The sequence below is a fragment of the Vigna angularis genome, chromosome 9 (genome assembly GCF_016808095.1).
Source record: "Vigna angularis cultivar LongXiaoDou No.4 chromosome 9, ASM1680809v1, whole genome shotgun sequence".
NCBI classification, from domain to species: domain Eukaryota; kingdom Viridiplantae; phylum Streptophyta; class Magnoliopsida; order Fabales; family Fabaceae; genus Vigna; species Vigna angularis.
In genome coordinates this window covers 4,654,373-4,669,966 of record NC_068978.1, presented here as the reverse complement: position 1 = coordinate 4,669,966, position 15,594 = coordinate 4,654,373, and the positions used below count along the sequence as shown (strand labels likewise).

At 36.3% G+C, this 15,594-nt stretch overlaps 2 protein-coding genes across 10 annotated transcripts; one reads left to right on the top strand and one right to left on the bottom strand.

The window, feature by feature from the left end:
- Positions 1–224: 224 nt before the first annotated feature.
- On the top strand, positions 225–10,160 carry LOC108347363 (protein LATE ELONGATED HYPOCOTYL). Of its 9 annotated transcripts, none has more exons than XM_052868006.1 (8): positions 233–773; positions 880–905; positions 1,152–1,349; positions 1,436–1,547; positions 1,720–1,781; positions 7,667–7,888; positions 7,983–9,416; positions 9,495–10,160. In XM_052868006.1, the coding sequence occupies exons 3-8, from the start codon at positions 1,311–1,313 to the stop codon at positions 9,873–9,875; spliced, it is 2,250 nt and encodes a 749-aa protein (XP_052723966.1). In that variant the 5' UTR covers positions 233–773; positions 880–905; positions 1,152–1,310; the 3' UTR covers positions 9,876–10,160. The 9 variants fall into 9 exon arrangements, with proteins under 9 accessions (XP_052723962.1, XP_052723966.1, XP_052723963.1 ...); XM_052868003.1 differs by having other exon boundaries at positions 233–778; XM_017586542.2 differs by having other exon boundaries at positions 254–533.
- A 557-nt stretch (positions 10,161–10,717) lies between these two features.
- Positions 10,718–15,594, bottom strand: LOC108346938 (serine/threonine-protein kinase ATG1a). Its single transcript, XM_017586009.2, has 13 exons — positions 15,191–15,594; positions 14,738–14,855; positions 14,408–14,466; positions 13,928–13,992; positions 13,460–13,553; positions 13,289–13,369; positions 13,094–13,205; positions 12,939–12,993; positions 12,758–12,831; positions 12,281–12,645; positions 11,454–11,748; positions 11,290–11,360; positions 10,718–11,134 (listed from the first exon to the last, which is right to left on the bottom strand). The coding sequence occupies exons 1-13, from the start codon at positions 15,425–15,427 to the stop codon at positions 10,904–10,906; spliced, it is 1,857 nt and encodes a 618-aa protein (XP_017441498.1). The 5' UTR covers positions 15,428–15,594; the 3' UTR covers positions 10,718–10,903.

The window sequence follows — 15,594 nt, the reverse complement described above, 5'->3', positions numbered from 1 at the left end:
CCATGAAGTTTGTGGATGAGATTCGAGCGAGGGAAAAATATTAAAAGCTGCACCCCGATAAAATAAATAGAGAAAGAAAGTGAAAAAAATTAGGAAAAGTGCAAAGGTAAGCATCAGCACCAAGAGCCAGTAGTTTGGCGCCACTTGTCGCTTTCTCATAAGCCGAGTCTTCTCAGTCTCAAAAAAATAAGGAGTCGTTAATTTTCGGAAGAAAATAATAAATCCACACAAAATTATAGTGGCTGAGATTGCTCCTGGCGCTTAAACACTTTCGGGGTGAGTGAGCGTGTAGCAATTTCGGGTTCTGTTTTTGTTTTCGTTTCAGCAAAACCTCTCTTCTTCTTCTTCTGATTGCTTCCATCACGCTATTTTTCGATTTTCGTTTTTCTCTTTTTCGGTTTCCGATCTGAACTCTATTCGATTCACCATTGCCGGAAAATGAGCCCTCCGACGAGTGTCCGGTGATGATCGCTCACGTGAGAGGTTCTTCTTCTTCTTCTTGTTCTTCTTCAATGTCATGGTTTCCTTCCGAGGTATTCGTTTTCCTTTTTTATTTTGTTTTGTTTTGGTTTATTTTATTTGTTCTGTTTGGTTTCCGAGAAAATTGAACCGGACTGCTGCGAACGGATTTACCTCATCTGGATTTGGATGTAACAGGTGCTGTCGGTACTCTCAGCGCGACGCTGTTGAGTTGAATTTCGATGGTTTTGAGTTGCTTTGTGATTATATTTTCTCGGCAACCAAACAGGAGGAATCGAAATTTGCAGTGATTAGTAAAGTATTTGTGAAAGTGAAGATAGAAATAGTTGTTATTGATGATGTTGTGATTTCTTTTTGTTTCTATACTAATTGTAGTTTCCCTCTCTTCGCGTTTGAAAGGTTTTGGCGCTGTCGAGTTCGTTTTGGTGAGGATTCTGATTAAGTAAATTTTCTTTTATTCATTCAGAGCAGAAGCGTCTCTCTCGCTGTCTCTCTATATCTATTACTCTCTCCCCCTCGGGTGATACTTGAAATTTGTTGAATATTTTTTCTTTCTTCATCTTCTATGTAGTACTATTTTACGTGTGACATTTGAATTGGAGTGCTTATTCCATCTTATACAAAACAGAGACGGATCTCTTCCTATTATTCTCGCTTTGTTTCTTTTGCAGTAACATCACCACAATACCTTCTTCAGAGTCTGCTCACTTTCATCACAACGGCTTTACTCTTTACTGTTTTTCGTGTTACAAAAAATGAAAGGCGCTATTCCCTGTATCCACTCCTTGTCAGGGAAGATCTGAAGCAGCGGTAGCTGCTCACGTCCTGTAATGGACGCGTACTCCTCTGGAGAAGAAGTAGTTGTAAAGGTAGGAGTTATCTTGATATATGTGGAAGTTTCTTGTGTACGGGAAAGTTTGGTATTGTGGTCTGAGTACTTAACTGCCTTTTGTAGACGAGAAAACCGTATACAATCACAAAGCAAAGGGAACGATGGACAGAGGAGGAGCATAATAGGTTTCTAGAAGCTTTGAAGCTGCACGGGCGAGCATGGCAGCGCATAGAAGGTGATTGTCTGTTTATCATGTTTGCCTCAATATCTTCCTTCCTTCTTCCTTTCTAAAGATTAGTGAAAATGGCATGAAACGGTCTCCATATTTGATTTAATCTTGACTGGAGCTTTCTTTTTCTTTCTTCCATGACTTGTTCCCCTCTTGGTGTTTCACTTCTGCTATACAGAGCATATAGGAACAAAGACTGCCGTGCAAATCAGGAGCCACGCACAGAAGTTTTTCACAAAGGTCAATGGATACCTTCTCACTTTTCTTTATCAATCACATCGCTTACTCTCCAATCGAATAGAACTCCTAAATGAAGAAATTCATAACAAAATTGACACTAGAACATCTCTAGAGCTTGGATTGATTTAAACACAGAGATCCTCGATAGTCATGATTAACTGCTTTTCCTGATCTCGCAACCATCCCAAATAGACCCTAAGCAGATGCAACTTTAGCTTGCACCAAGAAAGCAGTGTTCTATAACATTATTTTCTGTTCTGTAATGGCCTCCTCTGTATCAGGTTTTCCTCCTGTGCTTATATAGTAGTGATTTTTTGCCCCCCTGTTGAGCTCCTATCAGATATTTGATCATTATTCATTGTTTTTGAGTTACCAATATTTCAATGGATTATATAAAATGATGTTACTTAATTTATTTAACATAATTTATGTAACCATTAAATATTAAAATCTCATAGGTAATGAATAATGATAAAATATCTTATAAGATCTTAGCGACTTGGAAAAAATAGGAAATCATTGATATAAATGAAAGCGAAGGAGGAAAACTAATAAGGCACGGATATACTTAACTGGTATGGTATAGCTTTTTCCTTGCCCCTATATTGAGGAGGCCATTCAGGAATGATTTCATACTAAATCAACAAATGGTTCATCTGTAACACTGAAAAGCTGTAGCACTTTGGAAAGCTGATCATTTCGTCCCTCTGTTGCTTATTTCGACAATTCAAAAGTTGGTAAGGTTTTCGCAGGATTCTACCAACTATGGGTTTATTTGTCAAAATGATCTAGTATGGGTGTGCTATATATTAGGTAGTACTTTGGGTTAGGCTTTTAATCGGAGTTAAATAAGGTGTTAGGGTGGACATGTTATGCATTTGACATCTTTGGGACGAATGGATTTTTAAAAATGCCTCTTTCTCCCCTAATGACGTGCAACACCTTACGTGAGATTTTAAGAGAAATGAGTATTGTCTTGATGTTTTAACAGCACTGTATGTATGGAAAAACTCAAAGTCACATTTCTGCTGTTGTCTGAGGTTGGGAAAAATTGTCTGTGTTCTTGGTGCTTTGTTTTATTAAGAAAAATATATTTTTCTGAGATTGTGTGCTAGAGATGTAATATAAAATCATTATTTGTCTACATTGACCTAAGATATTGAGATAGTGGGTTCATGACGTAGTATCAGGACTTCTATGACCATGTAGTCTAGAGTTTGATTCTTGTTGGCCATCATTCTTTTAAATTAAGCACAAAGTTGGGTGGGTCTCTGCATGGTCCAAACTTCAGGCTTCAACGGTTAAATACATTCTTAATCCCATTAGTGAAAAATTTGCTGAAAGTAAACTTCCTTTGTGAGATCACTACGAAAGAAAACATTATTTACATTATGTTAATATAAAGGCAGAGGTGAATGACAGTTTTGGACAATAAATTTGGATAAAGGTCATTTTTAGCCAAAGAAAGTATCAAGTCTTGGCCAAAGTTTTGTGTTTGATCTTTGGCTACTAAACATACATGTAGTAAGTTAACTTGACTGTCATGGCCAAGTTTCATGGTAACAATATAGAGACAATGAACTATAGAGGTTCCTAGTGGAGAAGAATGGAGTCTGTAGAACCACAACTCTAAAGGACACATTTTGTCAAGCATAGCTTGGTAAGGTCGATTATCTGGATATATGGATTACATACACATTTCGACATGTTTCAAAGATAAGTGTAATACAAGAGAGGTCCATTACCTAACGGATGTGGATTATATGGATTACATGACGGCAGTGGATATGGTTCTTAGCATGGCATTAGAGGTTCTATAACCTTGTGGTTGGGAGTTTGATCCTTTTGGACTCCATTCTTATTTAGAAATAGTTAAAAGTTCAGCACAAGGTATACGGACTTGTTCATTATCCGTTCTTCATGTCCGAAAGGTTCCTGTGTGAGGATCATGTTAGAAATGTAACACAAGGTCACTCACGTGCCTTAACCTGACAATTTAAGTTTTGGGGATAATTGCTTCTGAAAAATGGCAAAAGAAAAACTGACATATGCTTGTGTTGTGGTGAAGAAGCATCGTAGCCTACAAGCACTTATGCTGATACTTGCAAAGTTTGATTCAGTCAGAAGGCAAGACAGAATTAAGTTTGGTATTTCGTTGGATTAGGCCTTTAGGGTTCTTGTGTTTTCCTGTTTAGTGTTCACTTTATTTCTTTGGATGGATTTGTTTTACACATTAGGAACTAAAATCTATTTCAATTGACTCACGCTTGGCATCTTTAGGGCTTCCTGAAAATTTTTGGCAACTTGCAATACCATCAATAGTGGTTAAATAGATATTGGTCAATTTGTGGAATTGAAGCAGAACTGAAGGAAGGTAGACTGTGATATTCTGGCCAATTTGCCTACTTGTTGAAATGTATATTACCCTTAATCAAATTCACCTGTGAAACATTTGGGAAAAATTTTTCAGACTGTTTGTAATTTAGGAACGTTGCTTTATTCAAAAGAATCCCTTTTAGTAAAATGTTGTGAGAGGGTGAGCCTTGCACTACGGTATTGGTGACTAGTTACTCATGGGCTTCAATGTAGAAGCATTCTGCTTGCATATATGTAAGGGGAGGACTGCATAGTTACCCTCCCCTATACCTTCCAGAGGCGATGAGCCTTCAACACTGGAGTATGTTAAAATATTGCGAGATTTGCTTACAAAATTCACAATGTAGATTGCAGATTCCAGAGCTAAATGGTATAGAGGTTTAGACAAGCCATATTTAGGGAAGTGGCTTAGTGGTACGAACTGGAAAGGGATAGTGGTTGGTCGTCCATGGTGTGTCAAATACATCAGTGTTGCTCTTTAGAAAGCAATGTGTATCAGATAAAATTTTGTTTTTACTTTGAGGTGGATGACAAGAGCTATATATCTGTTTGATGAAGTTTTGTGAGTCACTCGAGTCTCTATATATGAAGTTCACAAGATATTTTCTTTCTATAGGTGCAGATGGTGGTGGTTTTCTTTTTCAGGAGCACATTTTAGAGGAAATACACGGGTTGATTGATCACCATGACAAGAGTGCAGTACCCACTTTGGGAACTGGGAAGTTTCGTGACACAGTAAATTGTTTGATACTGGAACGGGACTCTAATATGATGTGTTGATAGTGGAGTAGAATTTTTAATTATGGTCATGGGAGTAACATCCACATAGATTAGATTCACTAGAACAATTATTTGCCTTCCTAATTAATAAGGATTCTTCAAGAACTTGATGATTTTAAGGAAATTAGGGTTGTTAGGTTATACATCATGATATTGATCTATATATAATTAGAAAAGTTTATCCTTCGAAATAAAGGATGGCTGGAGGTCTAGCTATGGGATGCTGTCGTGCGTTGTCATACATAAAGACCAGACGACCTCTATATTAGTGTCTTAAATCTTATACCTAAGTAATCCGATTTATTGGAATATTAATATTGCTCATGCTAATTTGTGGAAGAGCTTAATGTCTATATAATTTGAGTGCTAAAAGCTAAATACGATTGCTTATTATTAGTTCAAAGATGGACAATAAATGTGTAGATGCTCTATATCCCACTCCCTTGGAAAAGAATTTCCACATTTCAATATGGGGGCTGGTTTGGCAAGATGATCAATTTGATTATCTTGGTCAAACCAGCCCCCTTTTTTTTTCAAATAAGGTCATTAGGCATGATTATAAATGTCGACATGTCAGTTATGCTAAGATCCAAAACCCATCAATCATTTGTGCTCTTTTTTTCATTTAACTGTGATTTTTTTAGTGAATATTTCACTGTGCTAGTGTCACAGAATAAAACTGCTCAAAGCTATGACTACTAGACTGACTGGCAGAAACAATACAACTCAACGTTTGCGATTGAGCGCAGGGGCATGCGTAAACAGTTTAAAGTGCCCCTATAGTCAAATACTTACGCCTGAACTTACATGGAATTGAACAGAGTTTAGTAGAAATTCATATATGAGCTCAACCCCAATAAAGAAAACCAGAAAGCTTAATTTGAATGCTTATTTGTGGGGCTCAAGAATTAACAAAACCAAGCTTGGACATCATATTTAATTACCATTATACAGCTCAATCCCGATAAATAAAACCAGAATGCTTAATTTGAATGCTTATTTGTGGGTTCAAGAATTAACAAAACCAAGCTTTGACATCATATTATGAATAAAACATGTTTATGTGCAGAAGTGATAAATGGAAAAAGAGAATTTTACCTCCTGAAAAAATGTTAAAGCATATAAAGATTAATGGAATATGCACACACACTTTTAAAGAAAGGGAAGAGCCGATTGATGCCGAAGAAATGTGTACTTTAATGGCCCGATAACAGGTCTATAAATAAATATTGTTGTACCTAATCTGAAATCTATAAATTTCATTCGAACAGAGAAACTTCTTCAAATGCCTTTTTGTATGGCCGAAAGAACCAGTCCAATGCTTAAACATAATTTTATAGAATATTACTTTCACAGATACATTGCTGTCCTCTGGTAGTATAGTGGATCACCACAGAAACAAGAGTGATCAGTTTATGTGTGACAAGAGAGGCCATTAATATGCATATTTATGTGCTACGTGAGAAACACACAGCCTCTTTCGTTAGCCAATTCAAGCCTATTCTTCATACTTTACAATAGATAAATAAAGTGCATTAGATTTTGTTTTATGAATAATGAACTAGGCCTAACTGAAGAAGTGCGGATTACTCAAATCACTTATGAAGAATACTTGTCTTTGACCATAACCTAACTGATGTGGATCATGAGTCTTAAAACTCCCATAATATCTTCGGGATAGGACATCTGGAACGTTAATTTTACAGGATTAGGCATCTATGAAATCCAACCTCAAGGTGGGGATATAGGCTTTGATAACAATTTCTCGTTTAGCAAGGCATGCATGAGAATAGTTAGAGGGCTTTCGAGGGAAGTGGACTCACATCTGGTGTCAGTTATCATCCTATACACCAGTTGCTAAAAAAATTAGTGAAAAGAGATTATATATCCCATAGAAAAAAGTTAAAAATCAAAGGAAAAGAAAAATAAATATGGAACTTTAAGTATGAACGTAAAGCAAATAGTGAAGGAAAAGGGAAGGAAGCGTATTGGTTGTACCATCCCCTTGGGACTGGGTTTTGGTCTCATTAGCCAGGGCCACTGTTGTTAAACCAGAGGTAGAACTATTTATTTATCTTGGAATTCGAAACAGAAATTTCGTATATAGATGGTTTGACACCATCTCCAACTTCCTATGCAGATATTTTGTAGTGGTTTAAGAATCACCAAGGCTCTAATTCCTCTGGAGTTCTAACCACCATCATAATAGAAAAGAACTTTGATTTTGAACATAGGAAATTAATTTCTTTGAAAATAGAAATAAGTTCCTAAGATCTCAAGTTAGTATTCAAGCTAAACTTGTCAAGTTCTGTTCGCGCACAAGTTAACAGTGCTGCCTTCTGCAAATTTTGGGAACTGTTACCACCATGGACTTTCATAGGGCTATGATTTTGTAATGCCGACAGCTTCCTACATGTTTGGATTACAGTAATGTTGACATACATCTTTTTATTTAAACTACAATCAGTTTGCAGCCCATCAAATCCATATGCATCATGATTACATCCACAGCTGATTTTTTGTCCTCAACTTCGTTGAACAATATTTCTGGATGCTTTCCTCTCTAAGCTATCGTGCTTGAATACACTGATGCGTTACAGCTATTTCTATTATCCAAAGAGTATTTTGAAAATTCCTTACAACAAACGCTATCATACTCCAGTAAATGCTTTTAATGGTTTATATGAAACTTCACTTGCTGAGAATACCATTTGGACTTTTACTTCCAGTTGGAGAAAGAAGCCCTTGTAAAGGGTGTTCCAATTGGACAAGCTCTTGATATAGATATTCCCCCTCCACGGCCCAAAAGAAAACCAAGCAATCCTTATCCTCGGAAGACCAGGATTGGTACCGCAACATTACATAGTGGAGCAAAGGATGGAAAGATCAATTTAGTCGAATTTTCACATGACAACCAAGCACTGGACTTGGAAAAAGAACCAGTTCCGGAGGTTAATATTTTTTTATATATAGATTTCAATTTCACACATTTTTTTCCAGCTTCCTTGGTCAGTACATAATTCCGCCTTTTCCTTATTCTATAAGATTTATGATTTAGACGAGGGGCCAACAACAGTAAAGGAAAATAAGGATGAGAACTGTTCAAAAGTATTTACAGATATCCAGGAGGTACCATGTTCCTCTCTATCTTCAGCAAACAGGAGTTCAATATCTATGTCAGTGCCGCTGGGAAATTCATGCGTATTCAAGGAGACTACAACTTCAGTGAAAGAGGTAATAACTCCAGATGACAAAACTGAATCATTTCTGACTGTTGAACTTGAAAATGGGAATTTGGAGATCAATGGTGGAAAACAGGCAAATGGAACTAGTAAAAACTCCACGTTAGAGAATTCTGATGCTTTACTAATGAAATTGGTTCAAAATGAGAAAACAGATGGTCTCGATAGTGCATTAACAATAGAAGGAATGCAAGGCAATAATCAGAATTACCCTAGACATGTAACTGTGCACGTTGTTGACGGGAACCTTGGAACATGTACTCAAAATCCATCACAAGATATGCTGTTTCGTGACTGCATGTTTCAGCCAATAGGAGGGGCTAATGGGCAACCAAATCTTTTCACCAATTCAGCTCCATCGAACACAAGAGAAAGTCAAAATAACACAGCACGATCTTCTGCTCATCAATCATTTCTTCCGTATCCTCCCTTCACCCAACACAACCAGGACGATTACCAATCATTTCTTCACATGTCTTCCACATTTTCTAATCTTATTGTCTCTACCTTGCTGCAAAACCCAGCAGCCCATGCTGCAGCAAGTTTCGCTGCTACATTTTGGCCCTATGCAAATCCAGAGACTTCAGCAGATTCTCCTAGGTGCTCTCAAGGAGGTTTCACATCTAGACATATTGGTTCCCCTCCAAGCGTTGTAGCTATTGCAGCTGCTACTGTAGCTGCTGCAACTGCGTGGTGGGCAGCTCATGGACTGCTTCCTTTGTGTGCTCCTCTTCATACTGCTTTTGCTTGTCCTCCTGCATCTGTGACTGCAGTCCCATCAATGAATACTTCTGAAACACCATCTCTAAAGGCAGAACAAGAAAAGAGTACTCTACAAAATCCTCCTCTGCATGATCAGATGATGCATCCAGAATACTCGGAAGCTCCTCAAGCTCAACATTCAGCTTCAAAATCACTAGCTGTCATTTCATCAGATTCTGAGAGTGGAGATGTCAAGTTAAATACTTCACCAAAGGCTACCGATCATGAGACGAACGAAATAATTTCTGAGCACCTTGATTCCAACAAAACGAAAGGCAGAAAACAGGTTGACCGTTCCTCGTGTGGTTCCAACACAGCCTCAAGCAGCGATGTGGAAACTGATGCACTAGGGAAGGATGAGAAAGGGAAGGAAGAGCCTGAAACTCCCGATGCTAACCATTTAGCCATTGAGTTTAGTAATCGTCGTAGAAGCATTTGCAACCTTACCGATTCTTGGAAAGAGGTCTCTGAAGAGGTATCCCAGTTTACCTTAATGAAATCTTGATACAATATTTTTATATGTTGCAACTCTTCTCATGCTACTTGTTTTCAGGGGAAACTAGCATTTCAGGCTTTGTTCTCCAGAGAGGTGTTACCTCAAAGCTTTTCACCTCCTCATGCTTTAACGAATAAGGACCAAATGGGCATCACCAATGATAACCAGCAAACCATAGATGACAGAAATGAAGACCTTGAAAGCAAGAAATGCAGTTCTATCTATAAACCAATGCAGAAAAATCCGCCATTTGTAGAAAATAATGTGGGACTGTTAACCTTAGGGCTTGGACAAGGAAAGCTTAAGACTCGTCGAACAGGCTTTAAACCCTACAAAAGATGTTCCATGGAGGCCAAGGAAAATAGGGTTGGAGCGAGCAATCAAGGTGAAGAGAAATGTTGTAAGAGAATACGTTTGGAAGGGGATACTTCGACTTGAGGTTTGATACATGCATGCATGCAATAACATAAAGGCAACCTTTGGTTTTTGCATATCATTTCTTAATCCCCCTCAACGGTGTACCTATAATGTTTATTTCTAATTCTGCAGCTCACGAAACTTGTCGTGTAGATGTGTGTACCATATTAAATTACTGTGTACGCTCTTTTACTATCTTGGACTGGTGTTAATGTTGTTAAACTCCGCTAAATAGACTTTAGATAAGAAACATTAAGTATTGTTTGAGCCTGAACATTAAGTGATTTATGATCCTCCATTCAGCCACTTTCCAGTTTTACTTGAATTGTTTTGCATCTATCTATGAACTATATTTTTCTTTAAAATCTTCTCATATTTAAGCATAATGTTTTCAGAATGCCTGCATGTCAATGTGGTAGATGCATTACGCTGAATGTGACTGAAGTGATTTTCTTTTTCCCGTTTTAGACTTCGAAGTTTGTTTGCTCCTCAAAGATGTTACTAAATTCTCAAGCTTAATTTTCCATCTTGTTATCAGTACATTTCGTAATAGTTTTTCATCAAATTCTATGTTGAAATGAAAACCTGTGATATCGATATAATAAATTTAAATTGCTTGTGGTTACTAAGCTGGCTCTATTTCCTCTACCAACTATTTCTTCCTTTTGCATTTTGTACGTTAAGAAACCAATTATAGAAAGTTTGTGGTGTGGAACAAAGACAAAGAAGCTAGACATGATTTATTACACTAATAAAACAATTTTGTTTAAAAAAACCTGCTCATCATATTTTTGAAATAATTTTAAAACAACTCGTTCATCAGATTTGCAAGAAGGAAATTTTTCTAAGTGAAATCTAAATATAATTTTCCACAAGAAATTTCAATTCATTGGTGATAGTGTTTTCAAAATTGTATAGAACTATGAGCTATACAATATTTACAAATTCCCATGTCAAAGAATTATCATTATATACATAAAATCATGCAGCAAAGGAAAGTCCCCTTTACATGGCCATGATAGTTAGTTATATAACAACCCTCGTTACATCTACTTTGTTGTAAGTGAAAGTAGCTTATTTGAAGAGGACTCCAACGAAGATTTCTTACGAGACTGTAATGTGTAAATGTATTGTAAGATTCTCTCTTTATTAGTGGCAATGAGTGAAAATGGTGGGTTCAGTGGAAGGTTCTCTGCTTCTCTCACCAAAAATGAAAGTAGCAGCATCGCTCTTGAGTAAGAAGCACTAGCCCTATCTCTGTTCTCCATATATTCATCTACCTAAAAAAAATGGCAAAAAAGAAAAAATATTCATTTACCTACTCAGGCAAGTGCTGATTATTTTATAAAGATCACATTTTTACGTGTATATGCTCTTTGGGGAAGATTGCAAGTTTGGAAGGAAATCTAAAAGTGAAGAATATTAGGCTACTCACCGCACCACTTGTCCCGATTGAAAGAGCGTTTTGGAATATAATTTCCATTGCATCTGGCATCTCAGCAGCTCCTGCAATATGTTTTTGGGAGTAGATAGTTAACATTATTATATCTTTACAAGCCATGAAAGGATTTTAAGTTCAGAAACATAAAGAAATCCTACCATCCATATTTTGAACACGACATGATAGTTTTTCAGCACGATCAACAGCAAGAACAAACTCATGTTTGGCCCACATGGAGACAGAGGGAGGATCACTAAAATTTATTTTCAGTTCTGAAGTCTGTGGTAACTCCACATTACTTGAAGATATGGATTCGTTAGTTGAACTGCTTTCAGGAAACCCACTAGTAGTAAGGGAGGCCATCCAAGAGTTACAGATTTCTAGAGCCTTCTTCCATATCGCCAGAATCACCAACTCAACTGCAAGTGACTCTAGATACAGTCCTGTATCATACTGCACCAAATCACCATTAAAATTTAGATTGATTATGGAACATTAAGATTGGCTTTTCCATGAGCTAAATTTAACTTAAGCACAAGTTAATTAAAAATTTTTAGAAACTACGAGAGAATTTCTACACATTAGTTTATTCATGATATAATTTTAACATAAAGAGAAGTCAATTTCATTTTTTACTTCTTATTTTTCTTTACAAGCTCGTCCAAATAGACCCTAAGAAGCATTCAACCAATTTGCAATCTAATAGAATCCAATAGGAAAATTACAAATTAACTATGAAAAAGAATCCATTCAAACATGGCTGGTTATCATTCTGATATGTAATGCTGCATAGAACAAAACATTCATATGACACTGACAGAGAAAAGAACTGAAAAATTCAAAGGAATATAGAACTCAATCGTTAGATATGGGATCATGCCATCAAGAGAAAAAGTTAATAACTATCTTTTTTTCATTTAAAATTTCAAAATATTCTCTGAAAATATTAATGTAATGACCTTGGGTTTACTGAACATAAACTCACCTTTTGTTGCGAAAGTTCTTTAAGGATCTTCCCATACTCATGCAACAACTTTAACCTGTTTGAAGGTTGCAGTGAGGAAATATCATGCTCTTCCCTTAAAGCAGTAAATTCACATGATGCCACACATGCCTCAAGTTTATTGCTTTCTAGATTCTCTAATCCTCTACTGGAGAAAGATGTCAGATCCGTTGTTTGTTTTGGAACTCCAATATCCGGTTTAGCAATCTTTGAATGACTTTGAGCAATACTGTATAAGGAATCATCTTGCACAGATGCATCAAAGTAGTCAGAAAAAGCCTCCAATGATGCAAAATGGGAATGGACAAGTACATAGTCTTTCTCTACAGACTGCATTAAACGGGAATCTGAATACAAAAGCAAGTATTAGAAACTGTAAAGAAAACAATGCAAAAATGAGAATACAGCATACAGGGTATGACAAATGAGTATCAGCATCAACAGCCTTCCCCATCTTACCACTTGCAATAGTTGGAGACATCTCGGACAGAGAGCCACCTGATTGATGAACAGTCAATTTTCCTACGGTTGACCTATAAGTTATGAAGGACAAGAAATCACTACAAATAGCTATGAGATTGAAAGAAATGCAACAGGATACAAGAACTGAAGACAAAAAAAGAAATTAAAGAATAATGACCTGGAATTCTGAAGGAAATTGTGGTTGAAGAAAGCCTTGAATGTTAATCTCTCATCTGCATATTACAGCATAACATTAAAGTTTTCTAGAATAAGCTCTAACCAATTGTTATTAAAAATACATGTATGTCCATGACATGAAGTTACAATGAATACCTGGATTTTGACGTAAGAGGTTTCTGCAAAGATCCAAGCAATCAGAATGTAGCTCTTGCAATGCCTCGGGCGGAAAGTACAGTTCAGTGGATGCCAAAATATTTTGAAAAAGCTGTAACAAAAAATTATGATAAGAAAAAAAGTAAGACACATGACTATTTACCAAAAGAAATACTGATTGTTCCTTCTCAAAACCTGATATTGAGTATTTCCATCAAATGGTGGCCTCCCAATCACTAGTTGATACAAAATTGCTCCAACACTCCATAAATCAGCCTGCATCCACAATATGATTCATATCTTTATGAAGAAAACAATAACAGATGTTAGCAATTAGAATTTGATTCCAGTTCTATCTTTTGTCACCTTGGCATCGTACTTTTGATTCTCAATAATCTCTGGAGCCATGTAATAAGGTGAACCACATAGTGTATCAGCCAAACTCTGGGGTGTGAGAGACCTAGAACAATGATACATCAGGAAACTACCCTTTGCAAGAAATTCATGTTTTTTTACCTTATTGCTTCAACCAGATTGAAGAAAAACAATTACCAAATATGATAAACCATTTGAATAATTTACATATAAAACTAAAACAGAGATATTATACAGAGTTGATGAAGCATCTACAAGCAAATACATTGTTTATAAAGATGGCCTAGGGTCAAGTTAATCAATTTATCAATGTCTACAACAATCAACTATATTCCACAATGAGCAATACATAAAACATCAGAAAAGGAAAAAAAGAAGTAAGTATTGAGTTCCGGATTATAACAGCAACAGGGGGAAAAATTTTGTTTCCATTGTTTAACATCCGAGAAACCATCATACCTTGCAAAACCAAAATCTCCTATTTTCATAATTGTTGTGGCTGCAGTAGTTGCCAATAGTAAATTCTGCATACAAAAATAAAGACATGACAAATGAATTGATATGTGTGCAATAATACATAAACCAATTATGAGTTCAAAAGTAGTTAATTATATAAAATTATTATTTGTAACATATTACATGCCGATATATGATTTCTAAACTAAGTGGTTTCACAAGTTTCAAAAGTTTTCCCTTCTCTACTTGTATGTACTTGTCCGTCTGTTATTTACTGTGCACTTTTCGCTACAGGTATGAAGCTATGATAAATTGATGATTTCATGTAAAAATTATTAAAAGCTCACAGGTAAAGGGAAAAACAAGAGTTCCCAGCAAGTGATACAATAATTAACAGTGACAATAAATTAAAATACACCAAGGCAAACATATATTAGTAACTACAATGAAAAGTCTACAACATCACAAAATACACTGAGATACCTGTGGTTTTAAATCTCTGTGAATGAGGTTCTTTTCCTGAAGCACCTGTAACCCAGCAGCTACAAGAACACCCAGATTATAAACTATAGAAATTTACCCATTGCTTACCATTGAATGAATTGCATGATAAAACAGATCACCAAGTTTAGTACAAGCAAAAAAAAACATAACCATTAAGAAAGTACAAAAATTTGGAAAAACCTATATTAATAAGCAAAACGAAATAATCCATAGTAACATATGTCACAAAAGAATTAGCAAGCAGCCAAAATAGTGCACCCGAAAGAATTAGTATAGAAAAGACCAAATGATTGAAAAACACTCACTAACCCAATTGCCTCATGAGATGGCGTGCAATAGTTTCAGAAACTTTGCCATGGCGGTGAATGTAAGCAGCAAGGTCCCCACCAGCACAATACTCCAAAACAAGGTAAATCCTGTCATTGGTCTTAAACCACAACAACAAAGACACACTCATTCTTCTTTCAAAACAAGAATATTCCAACTTTGAACTCTGTTTTATTCGATATATTGAACAATACTAAATATACACATATCTTCAACACAAGTAAATCCCACATTCTTTCAAACAACAAAGTTACAGAAAAAAAAAATTATTTTTTTATTTTTTATGCAGAGATAATTCTATTCAAAATACTCTCATACAAATTGTGAGCATCTCTCCCAACAGTGTGTCACTTCATTTCAGAAACTTGTCTTTTCCATTAGACTCAATCTTTGTTTGTGCATAATTCTCAACTGACTAAAAAAATCAAAACTTACCTGAATTGTCTCAAAGAGTCGAACTATGTTGGGGTGCTTGATGGTGCTAAGGATCGAAATCTCTTTGAGAAGATGTTCGTGGACTTTAGGACTGAGTTGTCTCTGATCAATCTCCTTAATCGCAACTTCCAAACCGGAAACTCGGTGCCTTGAACGCCATACCACGGCAAAGGAACCCGACCCGATTGGAGGGCCCATTATGTAATCCCCTATCACTCTAGGTTCCATGGTTATCATCGTCACCACCCAGAACTGTTTATTTAACACAATACTTATATAGAGTCATACCAACTTCGAAATCGCTCCAAAGATTCCAACTTGAACATTTGGGTGGAGAAGATGATGCTGCCCAGTGAAATCAGAGAATGTCAGTGGAAAAACCAACCTCAACTCTTTATTATTTA

Bases quoted from the DNA above. Each gene is read 5' to 3' on its own strand.
- LOC108346938 (XM_017586009.2), bottom strand. From the start codon at position 15,427: ATGATAACCATGGAACCTAGAGTGATAGGGGATTACATAATGGGCCCT. The intron at 12,994-13,093 runs GTATTCATTGTA...TGTAATATGCAG, and splicing joins CCTCTTACGTCAAAATCCAG to ATGAGAGATTAACATTCAAG. The intron at 12,646-12,757 runs GTAAGATGGGGA...TTTTGTATTCAG, and splicing joins GTCTCCAACTATTGCAAGTG to ATTCCCGTTTAATGCAGTCT.
- LOC108347363 (XM_052868002.1), top strand. From the start codon at position 1,311: ATGGACGCGTACTCCTCTGGAGAAGAAGTAGTTGTAAAG. The intron at 7,889-7,982 runs GTTAATATTTTT...TTATTCTATAAG, and splicing joins AAAAAGAACCAGTTCCGGAG to ATTTATGATTTAGACGAGGG. The intron at 9,417-9,494 runs GTATCCCAGTTT...ACTTGTTTTCAG, and splicing joins GGAAAGAGGTCTCTGAAGAG to GGGAAACTAGCATTTCAGGC.